The following is a 25,597-nucleotide window of genomic DNA, read 5'->3' as shown; positions in this document are numbered from 1 at the left end:
TCAACCATTTTTAGTTGTTTAACCTTAAGTTAATTACAGTTTCTGGGTGTCAGTTAATCATCTGTAAAATTATAATAACACAGGGCAATAATAGGGAATTATAATATATGTAAACCATCTAAGCTCAGGGGAGGCATTAAAAATTATTTATTAGTATAATTATTATAATTAGTTATTGATGTCAGGTTTAAATACAGGCATGTGCCACAAAATGACTTTTCAGTCCACAATGGACCACATACTATAATCCCATAGACCAGTGGTTTTCAACTGGCGTGCTGTGGGACTTTTAAACATGGGCAATACCTGACTGATTCCCCTTAGACTGTTGAATAAAAAATGACAACGGCCAACACAACAATAGTCATCTGGTGTGAATGTATCAAAATTATGCCTATTTTTGTCAGATCAGCAAAAAATATATTTTTGGTGTGCCACAGAATTTTAGCAATTAGTTTATGTGTGCCATGAGATAAAAATGGTTTAAAATCTCTGCCGTGGATTATCATAGAGCTCAAAAATTCCCATCGCTCAGAGACAGGGCCATTCCAATGTCTTAGGGCAACACGTTACTCCCGTGTCTGTGGTGATGCCGGAGTAAACAGACCTACTGCGCTGCTATGTTCTACAATTACAGCACACAAAATGATGTGTGCCTAAGAGCTGATGGTGATAATAAATGCCCACGTTACTGGTTCGTGTATTTACTACACTATACTTTTTATTATTGTTTTAGAGCATGCTCTTTCTACTTATTAAACAAAGTTTGCTGCAAGACAGTCTGCTGTGTTATGCCGGCAGCAGGCTCATACATCTCCTGTTTACTGCATGTCTTGATTGCATTATTTTCTCTTGTGCTTGATTTAATCTTGCGTTGCTTTTTGTACCGCAACATGCTGTACAGGCTTGTAGCCTTGGAGTAACAGTTCCTGTGTGTGGCAGGCTCTGCCACCTAGGTTTGAGGGAGTGCACTCAGTGGCGTTTGCAGGAGGACAAATCACCCGCGATGCATTCATTTCTCAGAACACAGCCCCCCTGCTGAGGAGCCCACGGCTGAGTTTTTTCCATTCCACTGTTTTCCATTCTATACTTCATTAACATTATGGTTCCACGTGTTTAAAACACTGTACCTGCCTTTGTATTGACTGCATTTACTCTAAGTGGTTCGTATCTCTGCATCTCTTTTCTTCTGCATTTGGCATAGTTACCTGCAGCCTGAACTCTGTGTTTTGCCACACTGATTCTCTTTCTCACTATCTTAGATTTCGTTATTAGTTTCTATGGAGACTGCTTTGCTTTCATTTTTGCCTTATTAATAACATCTTGCTTATCATCTTGCCCTTGACATTTTGTTTCATATTGTCTTTCAATTTTTTGGTAAAGAATAAGAGAAAAAACTATTAAGAAAATTTTTAATTTATCATAAAGTAAATTTTTCCCAATAGAAGTCATTATCTGTCTTTTGCATGCTAAGTTTCTTTCTTTCTCTCCAGAGTGTGCAAGAGGGAGGGAGGGAGGGAGGAAGCGGGAGGGGGCAGAGGGGGGAGGTGGGAAGAGAGAGAAATGGACTCATTGGTAGTTTTCCTGCATAGTTGCCATGCTGTTTCTTTGTTTAGATGCTTCATTTTGATGTGGACCTTTTCATAAAGTCTTCCCATTTGCTCAAGTACAGCTTGAGCAGATTTCTCTGGGTTCTGCTTGCACCAGTACTGCCTCTGCTTACGCATCTCTTCCTCTGCAGAGGCTCAGTTTGTGTTGGACGTTGTTTTTGTTTTGTTCGATTGCTGTTCTATTCTGTGTGTCTTTTGTACAGAGAGAAGAAAAACTGCACATGTGTTTTCGGATACTTCTAACTCCACTTCTCTAACAATGTGACAACTGGACAGTTAGGCATCAGTTTTCTCTCTGTCATTTTAAGGGCTCGGTGATGCGTGTTTGTGTGTTAGTGCGCGCGCACTGCCGTGTCTCTCATCTGGTGCTAGTAGGCGTGTAAACTACAGCAGAGAGTTTCCAGGGAACAACTTGGCAATATGTGTCACTGTTTTAGAGGCACATGCTTTTTGACCCAGGAATTCCATCTTAAGAAATGGATTAGGAATCAATAGTGTACAAACCTGTCAGCAATGGGATGCTTATTTTATACTTGTTTATAATGAGAAACTCTTAGAAGCAATGCAAATATCTGGCAACAGGTGCTTGCTACATGAATCATGGTACGTAATTTTAATAACACATCTTGTAGCTATTAGAAATGATGTATACTTATATAACAAGGTAAGTAGAAAATAGCAGTATACACAATAGTAGACCCAAATCATTTATGTAAAAGTATGTCACTAACTGTGAATAAAAGGCAGTGTTAGCAATGATTATATCAGGGTGGAGGAGGGTTTAGGTAGTTTTCATTGCTTTTTGTGCTTTAAAAACAACAACATTTGTGAATTGGTTTTATAATCAGAAAAACAGTAATAGAGCTAAAAAAAAAACCCAACAACTCTGAGACACATACACATTCCCGGCTCCCACCCGCTGAGTAACAGCGACTATCTACTGAGTGTTCTTTGCCTGGTACCATCTAAGGCCCTTAATTATCTCATTTAAGCCTCTCAGTAGCTCAGTGAGGCAGGCATTAGTGTTTCAATTTTCAGTGGTGAATCTGGAGGAACGGGAAGGTTAAACACAGCTCATAAAAGACATGCCTGCATGTGAGCCCAGTTCAGTCTGATTCGAAAAGGCACCATCTTCCCAGGGGCCCCTACTGCCTCTGAGGACCGGCACATGCATCCTGGGGCTTTTCACAGCTCATTATTCAAAGATCTGAATACCAGTCCTTATTTCACACTTTAAATATGAACCCAAAAGAGAACTCAGGGGATAAAGATGTGCCCAACAAAGGAAAGCATAAAAGCAGGACACATTAAGATTCATATTTCAATGGAAATCACTGAGTCTTCTCCTGAACATGTCATCAGAGAGCCTCATTAACTCTTTCAAGCCATCAACTGAACAATTCGATGCACCAAAGAGGAAAATTTTCTTTAAAATACCCTCAGGATCTGAGGATTTTCTGAATTTTCATGTAATGTTAGCCAGTCCTCAGGCCAATCATGTAGTATACTTTGGTTTTGGTTTTGAAAAAATTCAACCGCTTTCATCATAAACCCAAACTCCAGCTGTCAAACGTTTTCTTCTGAATCATTAGCATTCTACCCCGAATACTGCCCAATCAAATCAGTCTACTTTAATTTCAAAAACAGTAGCTAGGATTCCAATAAAGAACAGCAGCAACAACAAAAACGAGATAGCCTGAGAGCACAGATAGAGCAGGGACTGGAAATTTAGGGGACTGAGAGGAAAACAGTGATTTAACAAGGTTTTAAACATCTCCTAGAATCTAGCTGATAGCATTTATCAGACTCTGTAATTATACGTAATACAACAAGCAAAGAAGTTAAAAAAACAACAACAACAACTTAAAACACCAAAACAAAGCCGTAATGGGTAACCGTACCTGTGCCCCACCCTAAGGGCAGTAACAATGGGTATTAAGGAATTTGGGGTCAGAGCAATAAAATGAAGGAAGAACATGATATTCAGGAGGTGCAATAATAACAGCTCATTGGGCATCAAGTCCTCATAAGAAAGGTTCACAAGCATTTAACATCATTCACTACCTCATCAAGAAATAGAAAATTTAAAAACTCGGGGTTGGGTAAGTTGTGTGTGATAAGCTGGAATGCTGAAAACCCACCTCTTCCTTCTCCAAAAGGGAGGCCAATATGAACGACAATTTGCTGATTAAGAATTGCAAACACAAGGATTCAGAAACTAAACCCAAAGTACTAGCCAAAAAAGATAATACCTTTTTGTAAAATAAATAATAAAGCAACAAGGACTTGATGCAAACATAACATTCCTAGGCACAGATGAATAATCTAGGATAAAAAACAGGTTCAGGAATTCTGAGCCAACCAACGGAAGAAATGCACAATTCTCTATCTACCCGCCAACTAAAAGAAACAGGAGCCAACCACGGAACACCAGAGTACGTGAGGACACTCTGTCCTCTCAATGCAGATGAATGAGATGGTCCACTTGGTTTCTTTCTCTATCACAACGATATTGACTGAATGGGATGATGATGCTCAGATTCATCACACCTGTATTTTTAAAAAGCAAACCTTGGAAAACCCTGTTCGTGTCTCACAAAAGCATTTTAACTTATCCCCAAGTCTTTGTGGATACAAGCCTACAGATTATCTGCAAAGAGCACATATGTTATTTTAAAGGGAAAGGCTAAACAAATTGGCCCCAACAGAAATACAAATAAATGGATTAAAAACTGGCTATCTAACCGTATACAGAGAGAAATCGTAATTGGTAGTCCGTCTAGTTGGGGAGAAGTTTCCAGTTGGGCCCCACAAGGATGGATATTGGGTCCCATTTTGTTTAATATCTTTATAAAAAATCTGGAAGACAAAGTAGAAAATGTGCCAATTAAGTCGATTGAGGCCACCGGATGAGGATTGGGGGTTCAAGTAAATTGGCTGTAGATAAATGCTAGTGGTCTTCACAAAGACTGGTCATGACAGAGAATAGGACTTCTAATTAGCTGCATCTTTTTAATGTATAATTTAAAAGAAAACTAATTCCAAGCAGTAGAAATAAATGGACTTAAAAGATCTTAGTGGCCTTGTGTAACACCAATTTGGGTATAAAGGATAAAGACAACGCAGAGGCTCACAACCCCCCTAAATGCAGGATGATGACCCCCCTCCCCCCCCGCAGAGGTGCTTCGGTGCAGCTCTATTCGGAGAATTTCAGAGATGCAAGAATCAACATGGTGGAAAGGCAGGAGTAACTACATTTTCAAATATGTATATACCTAGTTATTGGCAGAAAAATAAACAGGGAGACAACATGAAGCTTAAGTGAAACAAACAGGAGAGCTGAAAACTTGAAGACATAGGCAAGAAAAGTGGGTAAAATTAATCCAAAGCAAATTCTATAAACACACACACAAACAGAAGAGTGCAAGGGATGATAGGACGGACTCTTCTAGCATGAGGATGGAGATTTTTCTTTTTTACTACTCCAGAAGACATGTGGGGAAAAGAACTGTCCCGTAGCCATCTTGTTGGTTTGAAGTTTATTTTAAAAATCTTTAGTGCTTTACAACAAGGTGTGTCACATGAAGACAACTGTGACAGTGACGCTGCTTGTCAGTCATGGCCTCTCCTGGCTAGACAGGTGATTTTCAGGTGAACTAAATATATAACTAAGGTGGAATCTGCTTTTTAGTTTTATTTTATTTCTTTCACTTGTTAGCACTATGGGTCATACACTTGGAGAGGATTGGAAAACCCAACTCAAGCCTCAGACATTTTAACTTTGCTATGCAACTTTGAATATTTGACTTTCCCTACGAGTTTCAGTTTTTGCACTAGTTGAATGACTGTATAAGAACTGTGTTAAGAGCTGCAGATACTCTTGTTAAAATACAGACTTGCAGGACATTCACACAGAGACGAGACTGGAAAAGTGGGAAAGTAAGCCATGGAAGCAACATGGGCTCCTGTGTGGCCACGCTTCCATTTCCCCCTGACCTCGGGGCAGAGGGCACTGTACAACTGTCACTTTGGATCACCTGACTCTCAGTGTCCACCTCTAAGGACACTATCAGAAGGAAGCTGAAAAAGTCGATCCCTTCCCTAGTGACTGATTTTTCCAGAGCCGCCAACAATACTCAGTTGATTTAATGTGCCCAATCTTTGAAAAAAAAATCATGAGAATTACAGTTGGAATAAAGGGGCATTCTTGATAAAAAACAGAGTGGCATTATTCATGATGCTCACACAAAAGAAAGCACTGTGCCATCAGCGTCCAATGCGGGCCTCCCTACCCTTTCCTGCTGGGGTCGGAAAGAAAGCACGGGAGTCAGCAATGCCAGATGGTCACCTTTCTGTTCTACCCCAATCAATACGGCTGTAAGTATTCTGACCTAACAAATAATCGGTAAAGTTAGAAGTAGTTCATTTGCTATAGGTTTTAAAGCTAGGACCTGATGATTCAGGTCTTCAGGCTTCTGACCTGCTTTGATTTTACAGCTTTTGACCTGTAACAGTCCTCCACAGAGAACCCCTCTTTTAGGGAAGGGATTGCACCCTACATGCTATTCGTGTAAAATACAGAAGCGAACTCGCCAATAGATCTGGAGATGGTAGATTTTATTTTGAAAAGTAATGTGTGCTGTTTGTAATATTTTAATATTTTATTAACATTTGCCTCTTACTAAGGGCTTACCATGAGCTGGAGACTGTTACCCTTTCTATACATTATACAATTTTCATTAAAAAACCCATGAAAGAGGAATGAACCCTATTTTACAGACAAGGAAACGGAGGGTTAGCGAGGCTGATTTTCTTTTGCCTGTGGCCACACAGCTATTAAACAGAGAGTAAATCCTGAACCTGACTGACTTCAAGACATTTCTTCAGTAACATTACGCTAAACAATAACTCCTGATGTCTTGACACTATGCTTGCTGATCAAAGAAAGTGGAGAAACCACTTGCCTTAAAGAGTTTTGAGATTAGGATAAAGATCTTACTGTGTCTGGACCTCAGTTTCTCATGTTTAAGAACAGGAAGTGGACTAGAACAGAGGTTTTCAGCTCAGTGGCACTGATATTCTGGGACGGGAGATTCTCTTTTATGGGGAGGCTGTGCAATGCGCTGTAGATGCTCAGCACCATCCCTGGCCTCTAGCCACGGGACACCAGAAGCAATCCTCTCCCTGTGGTGTTGACAACCTACAATATCTACAGACACAGCCAAATTTGCCTGGGGTTTGAGGACCACTGCACTAGAAGAACTCCAGCTATGTTGGTTGTTCTCTCGTATTCTACGTTCTCTCATATTCTACGTCTGAATTGTGGGTCCAACGTCAGCCAAGAGAAGGAGTTTTTTCTTCGCTATGGGGCACCTCCCTCTCAGCACACTGATTTTAAAACTCTGAAGCTCTCCAAGTTCAGTTTGCTGTAAAACTGCCACTCTCTGGGTCTTAAATTTGTCATTTAAATGCAAATTGGAATGAAAAAAAAATAGGGTAGATGAGGTGAAAAAAGATCAGATGTTATTAAGTGAGCTTTGCATTAGGCAATTGATTTAGACTCATTTGAAATGGCAGACCTATGAGATAGTTCTCATTTATTTATTAATTTTCTTTTCTTTATTAAGGCCACCATATCAGGACAATCAAAAATTGGGTTTAAATAGCACTCTCTCATTTGACAGGCTGAGAGAGTCAGAATGCTGCATTGGAATCGATTGATAGTTTTTGATAGTGAAACCTCAGACATTGGGAAGGAACTGACAGCTCCCCAGGCCCGTGGTTCACTGGCTTTCAAGGGCCATACTTTAGATTCGTATCGTTACAAACACCATCTGCCAGGAAAGAGTGCCTCTGGTTAGAGAACTGTCTAAAATCAATGATCAGACCTATGGATCTGTGGAAACATTAGTGAGTCAGAAGCTTTCACTGGATTTGCTCCAAATAAAATTCAATAATAGCCATTATTTACAGTGTTCTGTCCTTGGAATTAAACTGACATTAGAGATATTAAAATGTCCATTCAATAATTAGTGCATTGGTTAAGGATTCCAGGTGGTTTAGAAGTACAACTGTTTTCCTGGTTCCAGCACTCCGAACAACAATGCCCAGGACAATCAAATCAGAATTGCTGGGAAGGAAACCCCGGTGTCAGCGCTCTTAATGCTCTCGAAGCCATTTGACCAGGCACTGAAGACGGAGAACCACCGCCTTAAAGAATGAGCCGGTTTACAACTGCGTGGGAATTACTCTTTGAGTATGCCCGTGAATGAGTCAAGAGTACAGTAATCTGTACAGCTATAATGAGAGCAGCAAGGACTTAAGCAAGATAGCGGCCTCCTGTAGTCAAATGCTTCAGTGATTTAAGTGGTACATGTGCAAGGCATTAAATAATTATCTGTCACTTAAGGAGAAAATTATTCTTTTCTCCCCTTCCACTTCTCTTTCTATCCCTCTAATGACTTTAAGGAGGAAGTCTCAGGTTGTTGCTGGTACGTCTTAAATGCATCTCCGTACTTGCTTATCTCCCTTGTAAACCAAACGAAATGCGGAGCTGAGGCCCAGCATATAGTAATAACCTAGAAGTTAGTAATATAATTATATTTTTATTTATTTATGCCTACAATTACCTTTTAGCAAGTCATACTGCTTATGTGATATGAAATTTCCTTTTGAAATAAATTTAAATAATGTGAGTAAATTTAAATAAATATAACGTACATAATGGTACACATCATACTGATACATTGAAGAAGTCACAAAGCTGTATTTAGATGACGAGGGCAAGCCTAACGTGAAGGTCAAGGACATCTGAGTGTTGTGTCATGAATTTAGGCCTCCATCGCTAATTATCTTTGTGATTTGGGGAAAATGACCCATTCTCTTCCCTCGGCCTTGGTTTTCTCATTTGTTAAACAAGACCTTGAACCTACATTGCAGGCCTTCTACGAGTTTGAGAAGCAAGGAGGGCTTGCCCTCTGGGTTTACCTTGTTGACGTCCAGCCGCAACTTCTCACTGTTGGCGCTAGCAGCCTTCTCAGCTGCTTTCTTCTGGCGTTGGGGTCCCCTTCCAAAGAAGATGTAGTTGACCAAAGCATATTCCAGGAGGGCCATGAAAACAAAGACGAAGCACCCCATCAGGTACATGTCGATGGCCTTCACATAGGGGATTTTAGGAAGAGTCTCCCGGAGGTGGGTGTTGATGGTGGTCATTGTAAGGACAGTTGTAATTCCTGGAAAAAAAGTGAGAGTTCGAATGATAATGTTCCTATTTCCTTGCTGCTCTCATTATGGCTGTACGGATCACTGCACTCTTTACTCATTCATATGTGTATGCCACAAAAGAGTTACCGGGCATTTGTTACATACCAGCTCTGTGGCAGCCCTGGAGATAGGCATAAATCATCAATTTATAGTAAACATTAATCACTTTAGAGCCTGTCTTTAGGTACATGTTTATAGTTCCAGTTATTTATCTGGCGGGAGGGGGTTGGAAAGTGGATTAAATGGTGCTCTGTTAAGACACGTGTGTCGGCTGAGTGTTGAGAACATGGAGAAAACTAGCCTTGTAATGTAGCAGCGAAGAGATCAGCAAATGGAGATTTGGGAGTTGCATTTTGAAGAATAAATGGAAGTTATCCAGGCAACCAAGGACTGAGGGACAGAAGTGCGGTTAGATCTTAGGGCATTGGTGGTGAAGAGAGCTTTCTGTTACAGAGGGGCTTGCTTTGTGGGGTGGAAGTACACAGCTCACCGAAGACTCTCAGGGAAGTCCACGTGGCTTCATGAGGATATGATGGGGAGACTGGTGAGGAAAGTGAAGGTTATGTAAGGGCTACATAATGGAGAGCTATACATACAGAGCCTAATGAGGAGTTTGAACTTGAAATTATAGGCAACGTGGGGCCACTGACCAGCTTGAAGCAGAGAGATGGAGGGACAATTTGTGTTTACGATAATCACTCTGGTAGCAGCGTGGGCATTAGAGAAGCATACGGGACAGGAATAAAGAATACCCACTGAGAGTTTTTCAGAATAATTTGTTAGGAAGGGGAAATGAAATAACTGCAACAGTACTAAAATTCATCAATGCATGACATAGATGATACAGAGAAATGATTGTAAAAATTGGGACACTGGTGTTGTAAGGTCATAGAGAAATTAAAAATCTAACCCTCACGTTTCTAGATTGGGCACCTAGGCATGTAACACACAAATAAATTCTACAGAAGTATTACAAGATTCCTTATGGACAGTGCCACACTACGTGACGGCATTTAAAACTGTAATTATTTGTCCACCTGAGTAAGCATCCCTCACAGTGGGGAGTAGTTTCCCTCAGAGGTATAATTGGAGGGATAAACAGAGAAATGTTGAAAAAAGCACCAGGGGTCTAGAGTCCTGAGGATGGCAAGTGCCAGCTTGGTGAAAACAGAGCTCAGAGTCCAGAGGACACAGATGGGAGGGGAGGAAGTCACCATTTAAGCTGGGATCTCTCTGACTCAGGAACCTGTTTCCCTACACACTACCTAATAGTACATCCCAGAGGTTGTTTCATTTCAGAGATTTTTTAAAAACATATGTTTTCCAATTTAATTTTATCTCTCAAATAAGATCACAATTTTTGTCTTGCTTGTATACATGCTCATAAAACAGATACAGAAAACATAAATTTGAGCATCTGATTCTGAGCATGGCCAGGAAAACCCTGGTCTTGCTTCAGAGTTAGGTGTTGTACAGTCCTCATATATTTTTACAATATTAGTCTTTTTGAAACATTTTCCAATTTCATTTTCCTCTTAATTATATCAACTACAGGTTATCCTGTATGTCATATATATCATAACACTGACAATGCTGATTTTACTATTTATCTAAATCTCATTTTAAGGTATTTCTGACCTAGTAATAAATTATTAACATAAGTTATTAAAAAGTTTCTTTTAAAAAGTAAATAAATTACTTAGTCCTGTAATAGATATAAAATAGATAACAAACTTTTACTTTGAAATAATAAGATATTTACAAATTTCATTCATTCCTTTATTTAGCAAATATTTACTGACCATCATTCACAATGAGACACAGATACACATATAATGGAATCAAAATTAGATATGGACCTTTCTCCAAAGGATCTTTCAGTACCATGAGGAAGATGGCATCACAAACCAAATAATTTTAAATTATAACAGTAGTTGGTTTACAAAGGGGAGATCTATAGCATTTTAAGAGGTTAAGTCACAGGGACTTGACTCAAAGAGGAGGTCATTACATCTCTCTTCTATCCTTGAACCACCACAATCTAGGCTTGACACAGCAGCCAAAGTTGGCATTAAATAACCCAATTAAAAAATGGGTAAAGAACCTGAATAGACACTTCTCCGAAGAGGACATACAGATGGCCAACAGACATATGACATGATGTTCAACATCACTGATCATCAGAGAAATGCAAATTAAAACCACAATGAGATAACATCTCACACCTGTCAAAATGGCTAGCATCAATAAATCAACAAATAACCCCAGCTGGTGAGGATGTGGAGAAAGGGGAACCATTTTGCACTGTTAGTGGGAATGCAGGCTGGTATAGCCACTGTGGAAAGCAGTGGAAAGATACCTCAAAGAATTAAAAATGTATCTTGCCTTTTGCCCCAGTGACCCCACTTCTGGGAATATATAGGAAGGAATCCAGCACGCTAATTCCAAAGAACATAAGCACCCCTGTGTTCACTGCAGCATTAGTCACAATCAGCAAGACATGGAAGCAGCCCAAGTGTCCCTCAGTAGATGAGTGGATAAAAACAACTGTGGGACATTCACACGATGGAATTCTACTTGGCCATAAAAAAGAAGAAAATTTTACCCTTTGCGACAGGATGGATGGACCTGGAGGATATTATGCTAAGTGAAATAAGCGAGTCAGAGAAAGACAAATACCATGTGATTCCACTCATCTATGGAATCTAACGAACAAACTGGACTAACAGGCAAAAGAGAGACAGACTCACCGATGGAGAGCGGATGGCAGCTACTGCGGGGTGAGGGTAGGGGGTGAGGGTAGAGCAAAAAGGCAGCAGGGCTCGTGGACATGGACAACAGGGTGGTGACTGTGGGGTGGGGAAGGCGGTATAAGGGGACTGAACGGTAATAGAAAAAAGACGATAAAAACAAAAACCAACAAAAATTAAATGAAACAACTGAAACATAACAAAAAACAAACCATGGCACTGCAAAAAAAATAAAATAAAATTGAAATCAAGCCATGTTACTTCTTTGCTCAATGACTGTAATTGTGCTCAGCGTAAGACCTTTCCTGTGGCCCCCAAGCCACTTCATAATCTGCTCGTCTCCTCTCACACACCTTGTGTCTGCTCCTGAACCCTCCCTGCCTTTGCCTCACTGACACGCTCATGGCCTGGAATATTCTTATCCAGATAACCGTCGCTTTTCATCCTCTTCAAGTCTCTGTTCCATTGACATTTTATGAATGAGGTCTGCTCTGATTACTCTAAATGGCATCCCTTGGCATAACCAACCTCCCCCTTCCTTACCACAATCATTTCCCTCACTAAACTCACCAGACAATACAATCTGCATGGCTACTCAATTACTGTCTATTTTTTACTGCTGGAACATGACTTCCAAAGGGCACTGCTTTATGTCCAGTGCCTAGTGTATTTGGCGTGGTACAAAGGTGTTGAACAAATGTGTGTTGAAGGAATAAAGGACTTCTCCAAGTAAGTAATTGAGACTGAATTGAGAACTCGTGGTGGAGGAGGTAACATTTCAACATTTAAAGGACTGGTCAGAACTCAAAATAATACAGATTATGTCAAAGATCATAAATTTACTCTCTCTGGAACAGCAACATAAAAATGTTCATGAAATGTAACTTATTCTCCTCCTCTAGTCTTATAACAAAAGAAAAATAAAGCATAAGTGATATCTTAGATGATTTCTCAAAATTTTTGCTTGGTTTTCTCCTGCCCTCTGCCATGCTACTCCCAAGTATTCATTAGATTTTAGAATTCTTCCGCTTACCTCTTTGTTACAAACTACACTTTCTGGTTTCTTGCTCAGGAAAAACAAACAGATGGAAAGGAAGTCTCCCCAGGTAAGGAAGCACAGATACAAATTGAATAATTACCAAGCAATATTCCGTGAACTGTGCTTCAATAAAAATATCACCCTGATGGGACTAATTTCATTACCAACAGCTATTTAGTTAACTAATTTTGACATGAAAGAGCTTTAATACGTGTTTAATTGATTTAATGCTGAATCAGATCATCCGAAGTCTCAGAGTCAAATCCCTGTAATGTGTCAGTCCGGCTTCACCAGGCATCACAAATTTCAGCGTAAGGAAGGTGCACTTGCGCACTCGCACGCACACACAAACACACACAAACACACACATGAGTCAAACTCCACAGAAGAGAGAAAAGGCCCACCTAATGCCACTCTTGCAGCTGAGGCATCATAATTAATCCAGAAGGAGACCCAGGAGAGGATAGTGATCAGGATGGAAGGCATGTATGTTTGCAGGATAAAATAACCGATGTTTCTCTTCAGCTTGAAACTGAGGGACAACCTGGGGTAGGAACCTGGAGAGGCAATTTTAGAACATCATCATTATCAATCAATACTTGCAAGATACTTTATTTTAAAGGCTCATAAACAGTTTGTATAGCTTCCTAAATTCAATTGTAGCTCCTGGTGAAGAGCATTTTCTTCTGCAAAACATGTCTGAGAACACTGGGTTTTAAAACAGCAGGAGTTACTTTGGGTTGAAGACATCCCATACTCAGTAATTAAAAGAATGCCCGGTTTTCTCTGCTCAGCCTCATATACCGGATCAAAGACACTCATTCCCTACAACTGTGATGACAAGACAGTTTGGGACAGTCCTCATGTCTCCCCTCAGTTGTTTCTCAGCAAATCCTCCCAGTAAAGTTTTTTTTTTTTTTTTGCTTTTAAGAATAAGTCTTCACACTGATTGTAGTAAAAGATAGCTCTCTTTTTAAAATTTATTTTATTTTAGAGACAGGGAGAAAAATGGAAGGGAACGAGGGGAGAAAGTGAGAGAGAAAGATTTCATGTTCCACTTATCTATGCACTAACTGGTTGATTCTTATATGTGCCCTGACCAGGGCTCGAACCTGCAACCTTGGTGTATCAGGATGATGCTGTAGCTCTAACAAACTGAGTTGTCTGGCCAGGGCTAAGATACAAAGCCTCAGGATGATTTTTAAATCTCAGGTAAAAGGCTATACTTTAGGTAATACAGCAACTCCTACAAGTTCTGTGAAGGTTTTCATGTGTACGCATTATTTTTTTCTAAAATCACAGCATCCATCGAAGTTCGAAAGGGATCCCTGACCCACTCAATGGTGGAGAATCACTATTCCTGAGCAATATTTGTAGGAGCTTAACTAAAATATCATATTCCTGAAGCTGGGTCTTCTGTGGTGATCTGAGATTCACATGTTAGAAAATATTTATAACAGAACAGTCTTGGAACATAAACGATTCACACTGATAAACAGGGTGTGTATGGGATGAGGAAATAAATCCTAAGTGACTGAAAGAAAGCCTTGTGTAGCCTTCTTGGGCTAAACCAAGTGTCTTCATATCCAAGTAAGAGTATTTGAAGTAGGAGCTCATTTCTACAGAGTTTCAGGAATTCAAAACACTTCGCACTTAGGAAAAGTTGCTGTTATTATTGTTCTTTTTTTTTTTTAAAGCAAGGGGCTGCACTCTATTCTTACTAAATCATACAACTCTTGTCTGAAGTTGTTTGCAGGGCCAGGAAATGCCTCAGAATCTCCAGTTGTAGTATTAGCTATGTCTGCGTGGGAAATTCGTGCTAATCAGAAAACAAAGAAGACTATTCCTGTGGGCTTATTATTTTCCCCTGAATGATGGTGTAGCAAATTACTACTTTGCTGGACTTTCTTATTAAAAATTTGTGCTGATGAAACCAAGTTTAACAACCTAGAACCTCAATACTGCAAGAGTAAGGATGGTGAAGGCATCAGGATAATCTCAAGACCTGAAAGGGTTTTTAGTTCCAAAACAGGAGGTCATGCTACATACAGAAACCCTACCCTTTGAGGGAAATGCACGCTTCTCCTACCCTGCCCTCCCAGAGAGCTTCTCTGCGGCCAGACCTGAGTGAACTGTGACTTGATTATCCCCAGTACATTGGAAAGAATTACAGTCACATCTGTGAGACGCACACAACTGGGCAAACAACTCTGACCCAGGTCTCCATTTCTGTCTGTATCCTGCCTCCAACCATTAGTCCCTCCTCTGGCAGCTGAGAGAGAGACCCAAAGCTCAGCCTCCCAGCTTGGCGGGGGGCACCCTCCGGAAAATACCCCGATGGGCTGCAGGTGAGCACTGGGCGTGGGGAACTGAGGTTCTGAGCAGGTCTCAGCCTTCTGGAGTCGCCATCCTTCCCCGGACCCTGTCCTGACATGAGTGAACCCTTTTTACAGAAGGCGATGGAGACTCTTTTTCCCCAGCCTTCTTCCCTGATACACACCTGTGGAAAAAACGACCTTCTTGGTGATAAGTTTGTAATCCACGATGGAGAACTGGGGGAGCTCAATCTTTGTTACTCCCGTTACTGCGTTGTCATCCCCGCGCCAGTAAAACTCAATGTCATCAGTTGTATATCCATCTGTAAAAGAAAATATATACACACAGACAGAGACACACGACGAGAGACAAACAAGAAACAAAACAGAAAGAATAAAGTTTAGAAGATGAACCACGTAAATGATAGTAGCTGCAGCTCAAGGCTGTTATTATATGTTAGGTACCATGCTAAGGACCTCAAGCATATCACCACATTTAATCCTCATGACAACGAACTCAGGAGGGAATGCTAATGAGGCCCACAAGAGGCCTCAAAGGCTTAGAGAAATTAATAGCTTGCATTAAGTCTTGCAGCTAGGAAGTGGCGTAATTGGGACTTGAACCTAGGTTTATATGATTATGAATCTCATTTTCTCAAACATTATCATGTTATTACATAACCCCGGACCACACTCTAAGAGAAGATAGAAGAAGAGAAAAATCATTTAAGATATCAGTATACCCCTGAAGGCTACAGAACTCTCCCCAAAATATAAAATACTTGAATTACAACACGTTTGGGTTTCAGGTCAGAAGAGAACTGATTGTTAAGAAGTGAGTCATCAATTTGTTAATACTCACAGACATAAACTCCAAATTGGATTTTGTAGCACATCAGAATTCCAAAAAACTCCTCCAAAACAAACCTCAAAACAACATTGATTCCACCTGTTTCAAGGAATAAATATTGTACACATGCAGAATGGACACTATCAACGCACAGGACATTTAGGCGGTATGCTTCCATTCATTCAGTGGTTATTTCCTGAGTACCTACTACACTCATCAGTGCACAGGAGCTGGGGCTAGGACTCTGTATAACAAAGACCCTTTCTCTGTTATGATGACACTTTCGATCCACAGGGAGGAGTAGAATAAGCACACATACAACTGCAATGAATCAACCATATTCGACTGCAAACAGTTCTTGCTGTACGGGGAAGCATGTGGCAGAATCCAGTGGGTATTAGTATTATACAAACTAACCCACTCACACCCCTCAACAGCACACATTCTTTGCATATCACATTTATTTCTTCAAAGAACTTCTGCATCTCAATAGTTGAATTTTTACAAGCATAGGAAATAGGACAGATATTGCTCCCCCAATGTCAAAAGCAATCAGAACCAATTAAAAAGACTGCTTAGGTTCTTTGCCTTTTGGCATTTGACTGGGTAGTATAACAATAAGGACTAGAATGACAATCCTGTGACTCTTAGCTCTGATGATTTTGAATAAACCACATTTTCTCCAAAGAGAGAGTCAGATTTCCAAAAAAAGTAGAAGCAAACTATTTTTCAAAGAACTGCAATGCCCTCGATTTGAAAATGTATATCAACTGCAGCACAGCTCAGCAATGTCTCAACTTTTCTAGAAATCTGCAGTCCTCATTTATAGGAGCCATGATTTTCATCTGATCTAGAAATGCAGTTTTTTGGAAGAGTTACTGAGACTTGAATTTTTGGTTTTGCAACTACAGGCTTTTGGATGATAGCTAATGATTTTAAAAAGCCTTGTTCAGTTGAAAATATCATAGATTATATAATAATCAAAATTGTAGAGTTTTATTATATGATACCCTACCAGAATTTTTATTAGCGTGATCTCATTTAGAGCCCTTTGTTTTGTTGGGCATTGTCTTTCCTCAGTTAAAACTGATTTTAAAGGGAAGTCCAGGTATTAAGCAGAATTTCAGAAAAGATCTCCTAACTGCCCATTAACCTACCTCATTGTAGTCTTTATCTGATCCTGAGACCTGAGGCGTCTGTCCCAAGGGACCACAGTTCTCCTTCTGTGACTGCAACTTCCCTAACACGGCCACGCGAACCCTCCGAGTCTGGGGCTTCACCTCAAACACAATCCCATTCCCCACTTGTTACTCGCACACACCTCTCAGTTATGGAACTGTTTTCAGTCAATGAAGATCCCACCTTTGATAAAAGAGTTTAAAATAACAAAATAAAAGAAATCTACTCCTACAATCAACCCAGATATGTATTGTTTCGAATTAGTGTTTCGAGTTTCTTTGGCTAACTTCCATAGTAAGAGACAAAGAAGGACACTACATAATGATAAAGGGAGCGATCCAACAAGAAGATATGACCCTAGTAAACATTTATGCACCCAACGTAGGAGCACCTAAATAGGTAAAGCTAATCTTATTATTTATTTATTTATTTATTTATTTATTTATTTAGAGAAGGGAGGGAGAAAGCGAGAGAGAGAAACATCAATGTGCGGTTGCTGGGAGCCGTGGCCTGCAACCCAGGTATGTGGCCTGACTGGGAATGGAACCTGCGACACTAGGTAAAGCAAACCTTGATGGACATGAAGGGAGAGATTGACAGTAATGCAGTCATAGAAGGGGGTTTTAGCACCCCGCTGACTTCAGTGGATAGATCTTTCAGGCAGAAAGTCAACAAGGGGACAGTGGCCTAAAACCCCACAGTAGGTCAAATGGATTTGGTTGATATCTTCAGAGCATTTCACCCCAAAGCAGCAGAATATACATACTTTTCAAGGGCACATGGAACGTTTTCTAGGATAGGCCACAGGTTAGGACACAAATCAAGTCTCACTGAATTTAAGAAGATGGAACTCATATCAAACATCTTCTCTGACCATAATGGTGTGAAACTAGAAATCAGTCACAAGGGGGAAAAATGGGAAACACACAGAGACACGGAGGCTAACTAACATATACTAAACAATGAATGGAATAACAGTGAGATCAAAGAAGAAATCAAAAGACACCTGGAAACAAATGAAAAGGAGAATACAACAACCCCAAATCAATGGGACACAGAGAAAGTCGCCCTAAGAGGGAAATTCAGAGCATTACAGGCCCATGTTCAGAAACAAGAGAAATCTCAAACAATATAACTACACTTAAAGGAACCTGAAAAGGAACAACAAACGAAGTTCAAAGTGAGTAGAAGGAAGGACATAATAAAGATCAGAGCAGACAAATAGAGTCTAAAAAAGTACAAAAGATCAATATAACTGAGAGTTGGATAATTAAGGTTTTGGAATCTGACACCACAGTGCAATGTGGTGTACATACTTCTCGGCTAGTGCTGGTCTCAAAAACCCCAATCTTCTTGACTTCATTTTGGGTTAACCAAGTATAGAATGTTGCAAATGGAAAGAGAGCTCCTGATTTTGCATCACTGATTTCTGAAGATGAAAGACCAACAACCCATGACAGTGCTGTGATGGTCAAGTTCAAAGCCAACTCACATACTGTGTAGGATTAGCTGAAAGCAGACCTAGTTTTCTTTTCTTTTTCTGTGAACCTTCTCTGAAGGAACATTTAGCAGTCTCTAAAAAATAAAACACACAAAAATATTTATGACCTGACTTTTACAGTTTTCGTAGAAATAGTGAGTGAAAAATAATTAGGTGTCTTTGGAAAGATATCAGGAGGAGGAGACGCACTGGAGCTCCCCATTACTGTCTTGCAAATTAAATCCATCTTTTATATTTTATTCATGGGATTCTAGAAACTGAGTCATTAAATTATATTGCATTGTAATCATCAAAAATATAACCCAAATAAATTCAGATGGCGTATGAATAAACCAAAACATAAATTTATTGAAATTTACCTGGAGGAATTAAAACCCCATAAAATGTTGTAAGCCTCAAATCAGGGCAGATAAACATATAAATTTTTAAATGTATATAAGACATGAATGATGGACATGCTGTCTTTCAAATACTGGTAAGAACATGAAGTACATAAGATCTAAGGAGTAAAAATGCCATCTGAGTAAAATTCACACACTGAACATGTTCTTACAATGATGACATTATCTTATTACATAAGATGGCATTTTAGAAAGTTTTTCCTCTCGATGTCAGTCCACATGTTTGTTATCTGCTCAGGAAGTACTTCATTTTAGAAGGATTTTACTGTATAAATAATACGAACTAGCACCAAAAAAATTAAACAGAGATGGCAAATGAGAACATTCAGAATAAATAATCAGTGACATCCTTTCTTTTCAAGTGGGGAATGAAAGTGACATTGTTTTCTCATTACTTATTTAAACTTGGTTCCTCATTTGAACTGTTGAATGCTGTAGGGCAATTATCTATTTCTATTTCTCATTGTATCTAACATAACAACAGGTATACAGTAACACAGTAGTTGTTTTAACCTGTTAGTTCTCAGTCATCACAACCAGCTGGTGACAACTGACAATTCTGGGCTGGTGTAATTGGGATAATTCACATTAGTCATAGATGGACTCAGTATTTTAGAAACTATCTTATCTCAAATTATTTGCCCTATATATGTTTATCACAGCAAATTAAGAATGTTTTTCAATGGAATACCTCTTTGTAAATTTGGCATATTACTGCTGTATTAGTATTTTAAATTTTATGTGGTTACTTTGTCAGTTTTAAGTAACTACTTATAAAACTTAATTTATGTTCTGGGAAACACTAAACCAGCGAGATGGGCTCATGGAAAAGGTTTCTCTAGTCCATGTACTAGGGGTGATTGCACATTTTGGCCCCTCTTATAGTTACCATGTTAAATATAAACATTTAACAAAGTTTAGGAAATCCCACAATAAATAATCTGTTTAATTTTACTCACTCTGGGAATTTTCCAAACCCATTTGGCCAGATACACTTTCTTAGGATATAAAAAATACCCACCCAGCTCTGACCAGTGAGGCTCAGTTGGCTGGGCGTCATTCTGCAAAGTGAAAGGTCTCAAGTTCATTTCCCATCAGGGCACATGTCTGAGTTGCAGGTTTGGTTCAAGGTCAGGGTGCGTATGAGGGTCAACTGACCCATGTCTCTCTTGCACATCGATGTTTCTCTCCCTCTCTCTCTCTCCCTCCCTTCCCGTCTCTAAAACTAAATAAATAAAATCTTTTAAAAATGCCTACCCAGGTGCATTTCATTACATGCCGGAGTTATTCACATATATATTTTAGGGTGATTTAGTTCACGTTCTCTGAAAAGCCAGGTAAGCCTTTGAGCAGACTCATTGTTCCACAGAAATACATCTCGCTTCTTTGGTGGATTAAACATTTTTTTTTTTGCTCTTAAAAAAGTGGCAAGGAGAGAACAAAACATTTGCAAATAGCAGAGATCAAATTGCCTTTCAAGGGAGCAGGGCAGACAGACATTTCAAGGGAGCGCACAATGGAATGGAAGGAGACGAGCGTTTTCACGGCTCTCAGGGACCACTCAGAAGTCCGTCAGCCACCACCAGAGCGCACTCCACCTCAGGCAGATGCCCGGATGCCCGGATGCCCTGCAAAGGTGCATGACTGAGTACAGTCAATGGCCAATTAAAGTTGCAGGGAGTTTTCAAAAGAGAAGGAGACACGCTTGTCAGCCACCACTCTTTAATTCAGCGATGAAAATGTTCCAGGCACTCTGAGTGATTGCCCTGGCTCCTTAATTGCATCTTATTCTTCACTCTGCTCTTTAGATGGACTGCTAGACACGATTTTTGTGCTGCCCAATCATTTTTAGACCTCGGGCAGCTCAAAATAATCGGCCTAGGGTAAGTCAGATGATTATCTAGTGGCATCTTAGGAAGGAAGGACACCATCAAGTAATGGCCCAGTGTTCGCCCCACATCAAAGACGAGCTATTTTTTGTGCTATTACTATTTTCAAATTCAAATCTCATGATGTAAGGGAGTAGGAAATCAATCATAATCAAGTCGAATGCCAGATTTTGTGCTTTCAAGATCATTTCTTAATTTGAATTTCAATGCAAATCTTAGCGTTTGCTGTCCCTGCATGGAAGCAGGGTGATCTGGTGGCTGCGTCTGCAGGTGTAGCTACACGATATTCCTTAAGCTTGCACTCTTATGTTTGGAGAGATGGAACAATTAAGCTGGTGGCCCAAGGAAGATAAACCAATTAAAAATAATAATAAACAAAAATTGGCAAACAATAATAATCACAGCTGCCAGTAAAGAGCCCTTAGGTGTCAGACACTGCCTTAAACTCTTTACATGTCTCTGTTTAGAACCCTATAAACTAGATTAGGTCAGGTTACCAGGAAACTTCCCTGCTCCCTAATGAGGCCTTTTCCATATGCCCGAGCTCTGAGCCTTAAGTCACAGAGAAAAGGCAGAGAACTTTTGGCTATAGGGATAGACTGGCGTTTCTCAGATTTAATGTGTATAAAATAACCTGGAAATCTTTTTAAAATGCAAACTCTGAGATTCTGCAGTTCTAATACACTCCCAGGTGGTGAGGATGCTGTTGGCCCGTGGATCATCTCTAGGACAGCAAATGATTTGGAGATTTTCAGAGCAAAAGTCAACATACCCTGGCCTGGGAGTCAGGCAAGGAATGTCAGGTATCTAGTCTGTTTTTCAGGCAAGGAATGTCAGGTATCTAGTCTGTTTTTCAAGAGAAAAACAATGCTTCTTCTGAACAAAGGTTTTGTAAGTTCCCAAATAAGAATATCTTCTCCCAGTTCTGCTTCCCTACAAGGGACAATATGTGGTACTTCTGATGTTGGCTTTCTTTAATAATCTATGACCTGTGATCATTAATAAGGCAGTGATAGCAGAGAACAGAGAAGTGGGGTCTAAAGGTTTTTGGTAAATTTGTATTCGTGCCACTTTTCTGTGAATGTTTAGCCTCATTAGGACTAACAACATCCCATGCTAGCATCAGATCTCTGCATCTTTTCTTTATATTCCTCAGTGGACTAGTCAAGAACCTTTCAGGTTTCCCCTTCCTCTAATCTATGCTATCCATGCTGCTATTAGTACTTATTTTAAAAATGGGTTGCTGCTGCCATTTCTATGCCTAAAAAACAAACAAAAACACAAAAGGAGAAACAAAAAATATATGGAGAACTTCTTGATGGCCTTCCCATAGGTTCAGAAGAAATGCAAATCCTTCAGCAAGGCATTCAATCCCGACTTCTTTCTCCCTTACAGCCACATCTTTTGTTACATTTCTTCTTCTTCCAAAGCTCCCACGTTCTGCCCACACTCCAGAAATCTTCTGACCTCCAGGCCTTGGCTCAAGTTGTTTCAATTGCTTGAGATAGTTTTCTCTCCCATCAGATTCCTGCAAACCTTAGGTGCCCATCTCCACTGTCTTCTTTCCCGGTATGCTGTCTCATTCCCGGTCCCTCCCCCTCCGTTGGGATCCTTCCCGCTTTCCTTCCTGACGTTTCCAGTGCACTTTGCTTTCATTTCTGCCCCTAGTCCTCACGGCCAGTTTTGCAGGAGAGTGTTTGTAGATGAGTGGGTTTCAGCCAACGGACTACCCCGGAGGATGAAGAACCGGGTCTGAGACTTCTCCGTAGCCCTTCTCCTCCTTCACGCAGGTCTGAACTAAGGGTGGTGCTCACACCACAGGCTTGCTGCGCTGAACTGCCCCTTGGTGACCCCTTGCCTGTGGCTCACCGGGGGCCCCTCTTAGGAGTGCGGTGATGCACAGACACGCGTTGTTGAACTGCAGGGTGGCAGGACTGTAAACCCGAGCATCCTCTGCGTCACGGGGTGTGGAACTCCCAGGCACCAGCCTTGGCGTCACTAAAAGGAAGGCAGTGGCGCTGGGAGCAGTCCGTGAAAAGAGCCACACCATGCTGAAGTAAAGGCCCCTGCACTGAAAGAAACTTCCTGATGTTGCTGACTTTTAACGTATATTGTCATTCTTAGGTGAGCAAATGTACCTTAGGAGGGGCCATGCCCTTGGGTAAATGCCTTTCTCCGGGCTGATAGATTTCGGAAACCAATCTGCCACAGTTGCCTCCGGAGGCAGCTGATACCTACAGCTCAAGTGGAATAATGCTCCCTGGTGACGAGGGGATATGGTCACAGGGAAGAGTTTGTTAACTCAAGGGTGATAATAGAAGATGTTTAAATTAACAAGGCCAATTGGATGGCTTAGGGGTGTGCACAGCTGTGTAATAAAATGCCATCAAACGTTACACCGACCCATCTGCTTTCTAATTTGAGGGGGCAGAGGAAATGACAGCCTCACCTGCCAGTGTTGTAAGTGGTCTGGGCTTCTCCCTCTCAGCCCATTCTGTCATGCCTCCGCATTGTGACGGGGGTCGGCTAAGGATGCATATGTGTAAGGATGTCGGCTGGGTGCTCTTGCAGAGGAATTTTTGGCCTTTAAGCGTGGCTGTCCTGTGGCATGGACTGTTAGTATGTGTCTTGACTAATAAGAAAATTTTCCATACTGCTCTCAAGCTCCAGATATAAGCCCCCTTCCTCTCTGCTTACATAATAGCCTCTATTAGCATTCAATAAATTAAATTATCTGGTAAGAAATCTGTCTCCTATACAGCAGGTCCTCAAACAATGAATGACGTTGTTTCACACAATGTTGTTCTGTCATAACATTGATGGATGCCATGGGAACTAAACTCTTGTTTATATTGATTAGCCAATGATAAAACTGATTCCCATATAAGTCATTTTGCTTAAAATTATAGAACCTACCAATGATGTTAAGTGAGGACTTGCTGTACTCAATTGTGAGTTCTTATTTAAACGAAGAGCATGCATCCCTAAATCTGTGACCACGGCTTGGGGTGGAAAGGTGGCAGATATCAGATTGCTGGGACGACCGAAACTGGGTTTGGTGAGTGGGCTTATGCAAACAGCAGGAGAAAGGCCTAGGGAAATGAGGCATGCTAGCTGCTCTTGTTCCAACCCAAAGACAATTACATCAGTGATTTTAAACCAATAAGCACCAAAAGCAAATGTAATTTTCAATATGGCGGGGTGCCTAGGTGATTTTTGCAAGCTGTTGCTGGCCTCCTGAGTTGTAGCTCTTGCCTTTGCATATTGAATATTTACAACCCACAGTGTCTACGACAAGTTGCCCGAATGCCTAAAAACACCTAAGGCCACACCTTTGACTCGACAACAGGTAAGTCCAATGTACGAGGTGCCTTATGCTGATCCTACCAATCCAAATTGACCTTTTTTTATTAGCAGCTTGGATATTAGTAGCTTAAATATTCTTCAACATCCAACATTAAATCACACTATCCACAAAGATTTAATAAAGCAAAACAAAAAAACCTTAAGTATTAAAACTTATTTCCTTAGTCCCTAAGGATTATGCAATTGCAGATAATAGGGTAATTTTCTGACTGGAACACAACTCAATTGATTTTCAAATTCAAGGGCAGTTTCCAAACCACATTATCTTGTAGAACTATGGTTCTACATTACAAATGGTTTCTATGCGGAGAGGGAAAAATATAATGTCTAATATCATCAACACAGCAAATTGGTATTTAATACAATAGCCCTATGACTTAAAGAGTGATTCACCTCAGCAGTGTCCTCAAATTTTAGTGAGCCAACCATTTACCCCAGGACCTGTTAAATATGCCTATTCGTGAGCCCTACCTGCAGGAGGTCTAACTGTGTAGGTCCATTAATACATGACCAGCTGATTCTGATACATGTTCACACTTTGATGCGTGGAGAGAATCTCTGCTCTAGAGTTTGAAAAATTCCTCTAAAAAGTCAAGAATGTTTTAGGGCATCTATATCTTTATATTTTCTTGGATGTGGGGTGTCCTGGGGACTACGGGACTCTATATAATCTTGGAGTCTACATCTGAGATAGTGGACCTCTCTTCCGGCTTAAAGTACTTCGGTCCAAGTTTGTCACTTCCGCATGCCTGAAATAAAACTCTAGCACCTTCTGTGGGCTCTGCTCCCCATCACTCACCACTCATGTCTTGGACCATGACCCCATCGCGTCACGCCTGCAGAGCTGCTATGGCTGCCGAACTGGTGTCCCAGCCTCTGATTTTATTTTCCGATAGTCTAGACTCTGGTCAACGTCTTCCAATGGCTTCTCATTTTGCCTCATCGTAAAACAAACCAGCCTCCTTACATGATCCAACTCTGGGCCTGCCTGCACCTTTCAGCCAAACCGTCCTGGCTTTCGATCTGCTCTTTACAGGAGCAGCAGGTCGAGGCCCTCGCACTCGCCCCGCGCTCCCTTCACGCAGACGCCCTCGCGGATGCCTCTTCCTCCCCGTTCAGGTGCTGTTTCGGCGACCTCCTCCTGAAGCCTGGTCTTCCTCTCTTCCGCCGTGCTGTCGCCCTGAGTCCCCACAACAGTTGCTCTCATCATGTTTCCCTTAATTTTCTTTACAGTGGATCACTCAGAAATCGGCGTCTCTATTTGTTTATTCCATTGTCTGTCTCTGTGCAACGAGTGTCAGTTTCTATAGGGCAGGAAAGTGGGAATGTTCTATGTGGCTCACTGCGGTCTATAAAACATCTAGGACATTGCTTGGTACGTGACAGATGCTAAATACATGTTTCTGAATGAATAAGTGAACCCTGCTCATTAAC

General features: G+C 40.7%; 1 protein-coding gene across 2 annotated transcripts in view; it reads right to left on the bottom strand.

Moving 5' to 3' along the window:
- The window catches only part of GABRB2 (gamma-aminobutyric acid type A receptor subunit beta2), a 246,346-nt gene that overhangs the window by 25,611 nt on the left and 195,138 nt on the right, over nt 1–25,597 (bottom strand). For both annotated transcript variants that reach the window (XM_045827857.1, XM_045827848.1), the window contains exons 7-9: nt 15,163–15,300; nt 13,067–13,219; nt 8,598–8,842 (exon numbers count right to left, since the gene is read on the bottom strand). In XM_045827857.1, the coding sequence (XP_045683813.1) occupies nt 8,598–8,842; nt 13,067–13,219; nt 15,163–15,300 (536 nt within the window). The remainder of the gene's footprint in view (nt 1–8,597; nt 8,843–13,066; nt 13,220–15,162; nt 15,301–25,597) is intronic.

The sequence above is a fragment of the Phyllostomus hastatus genome, unplaced genomic scaffold, assembly GCF_019186645.2.
Source record: "Phyllostomus hastatus isolate PE091 unplaced genomic scaffold, TTU_PhHast_1.1 phas_contig_150, whole genome shotgun sequence".
In the NCBI taxonomy this organism is placed as follows: Eukaryota; Metazoa; Chordata; class Mammalia; order Chiroptera; family Phyllostomidae; genus Phyllostomus; species Phyllostomus hastatus.
This window is presented reverse-complemented; position numbering and strand designations above follow the sequence as displayed.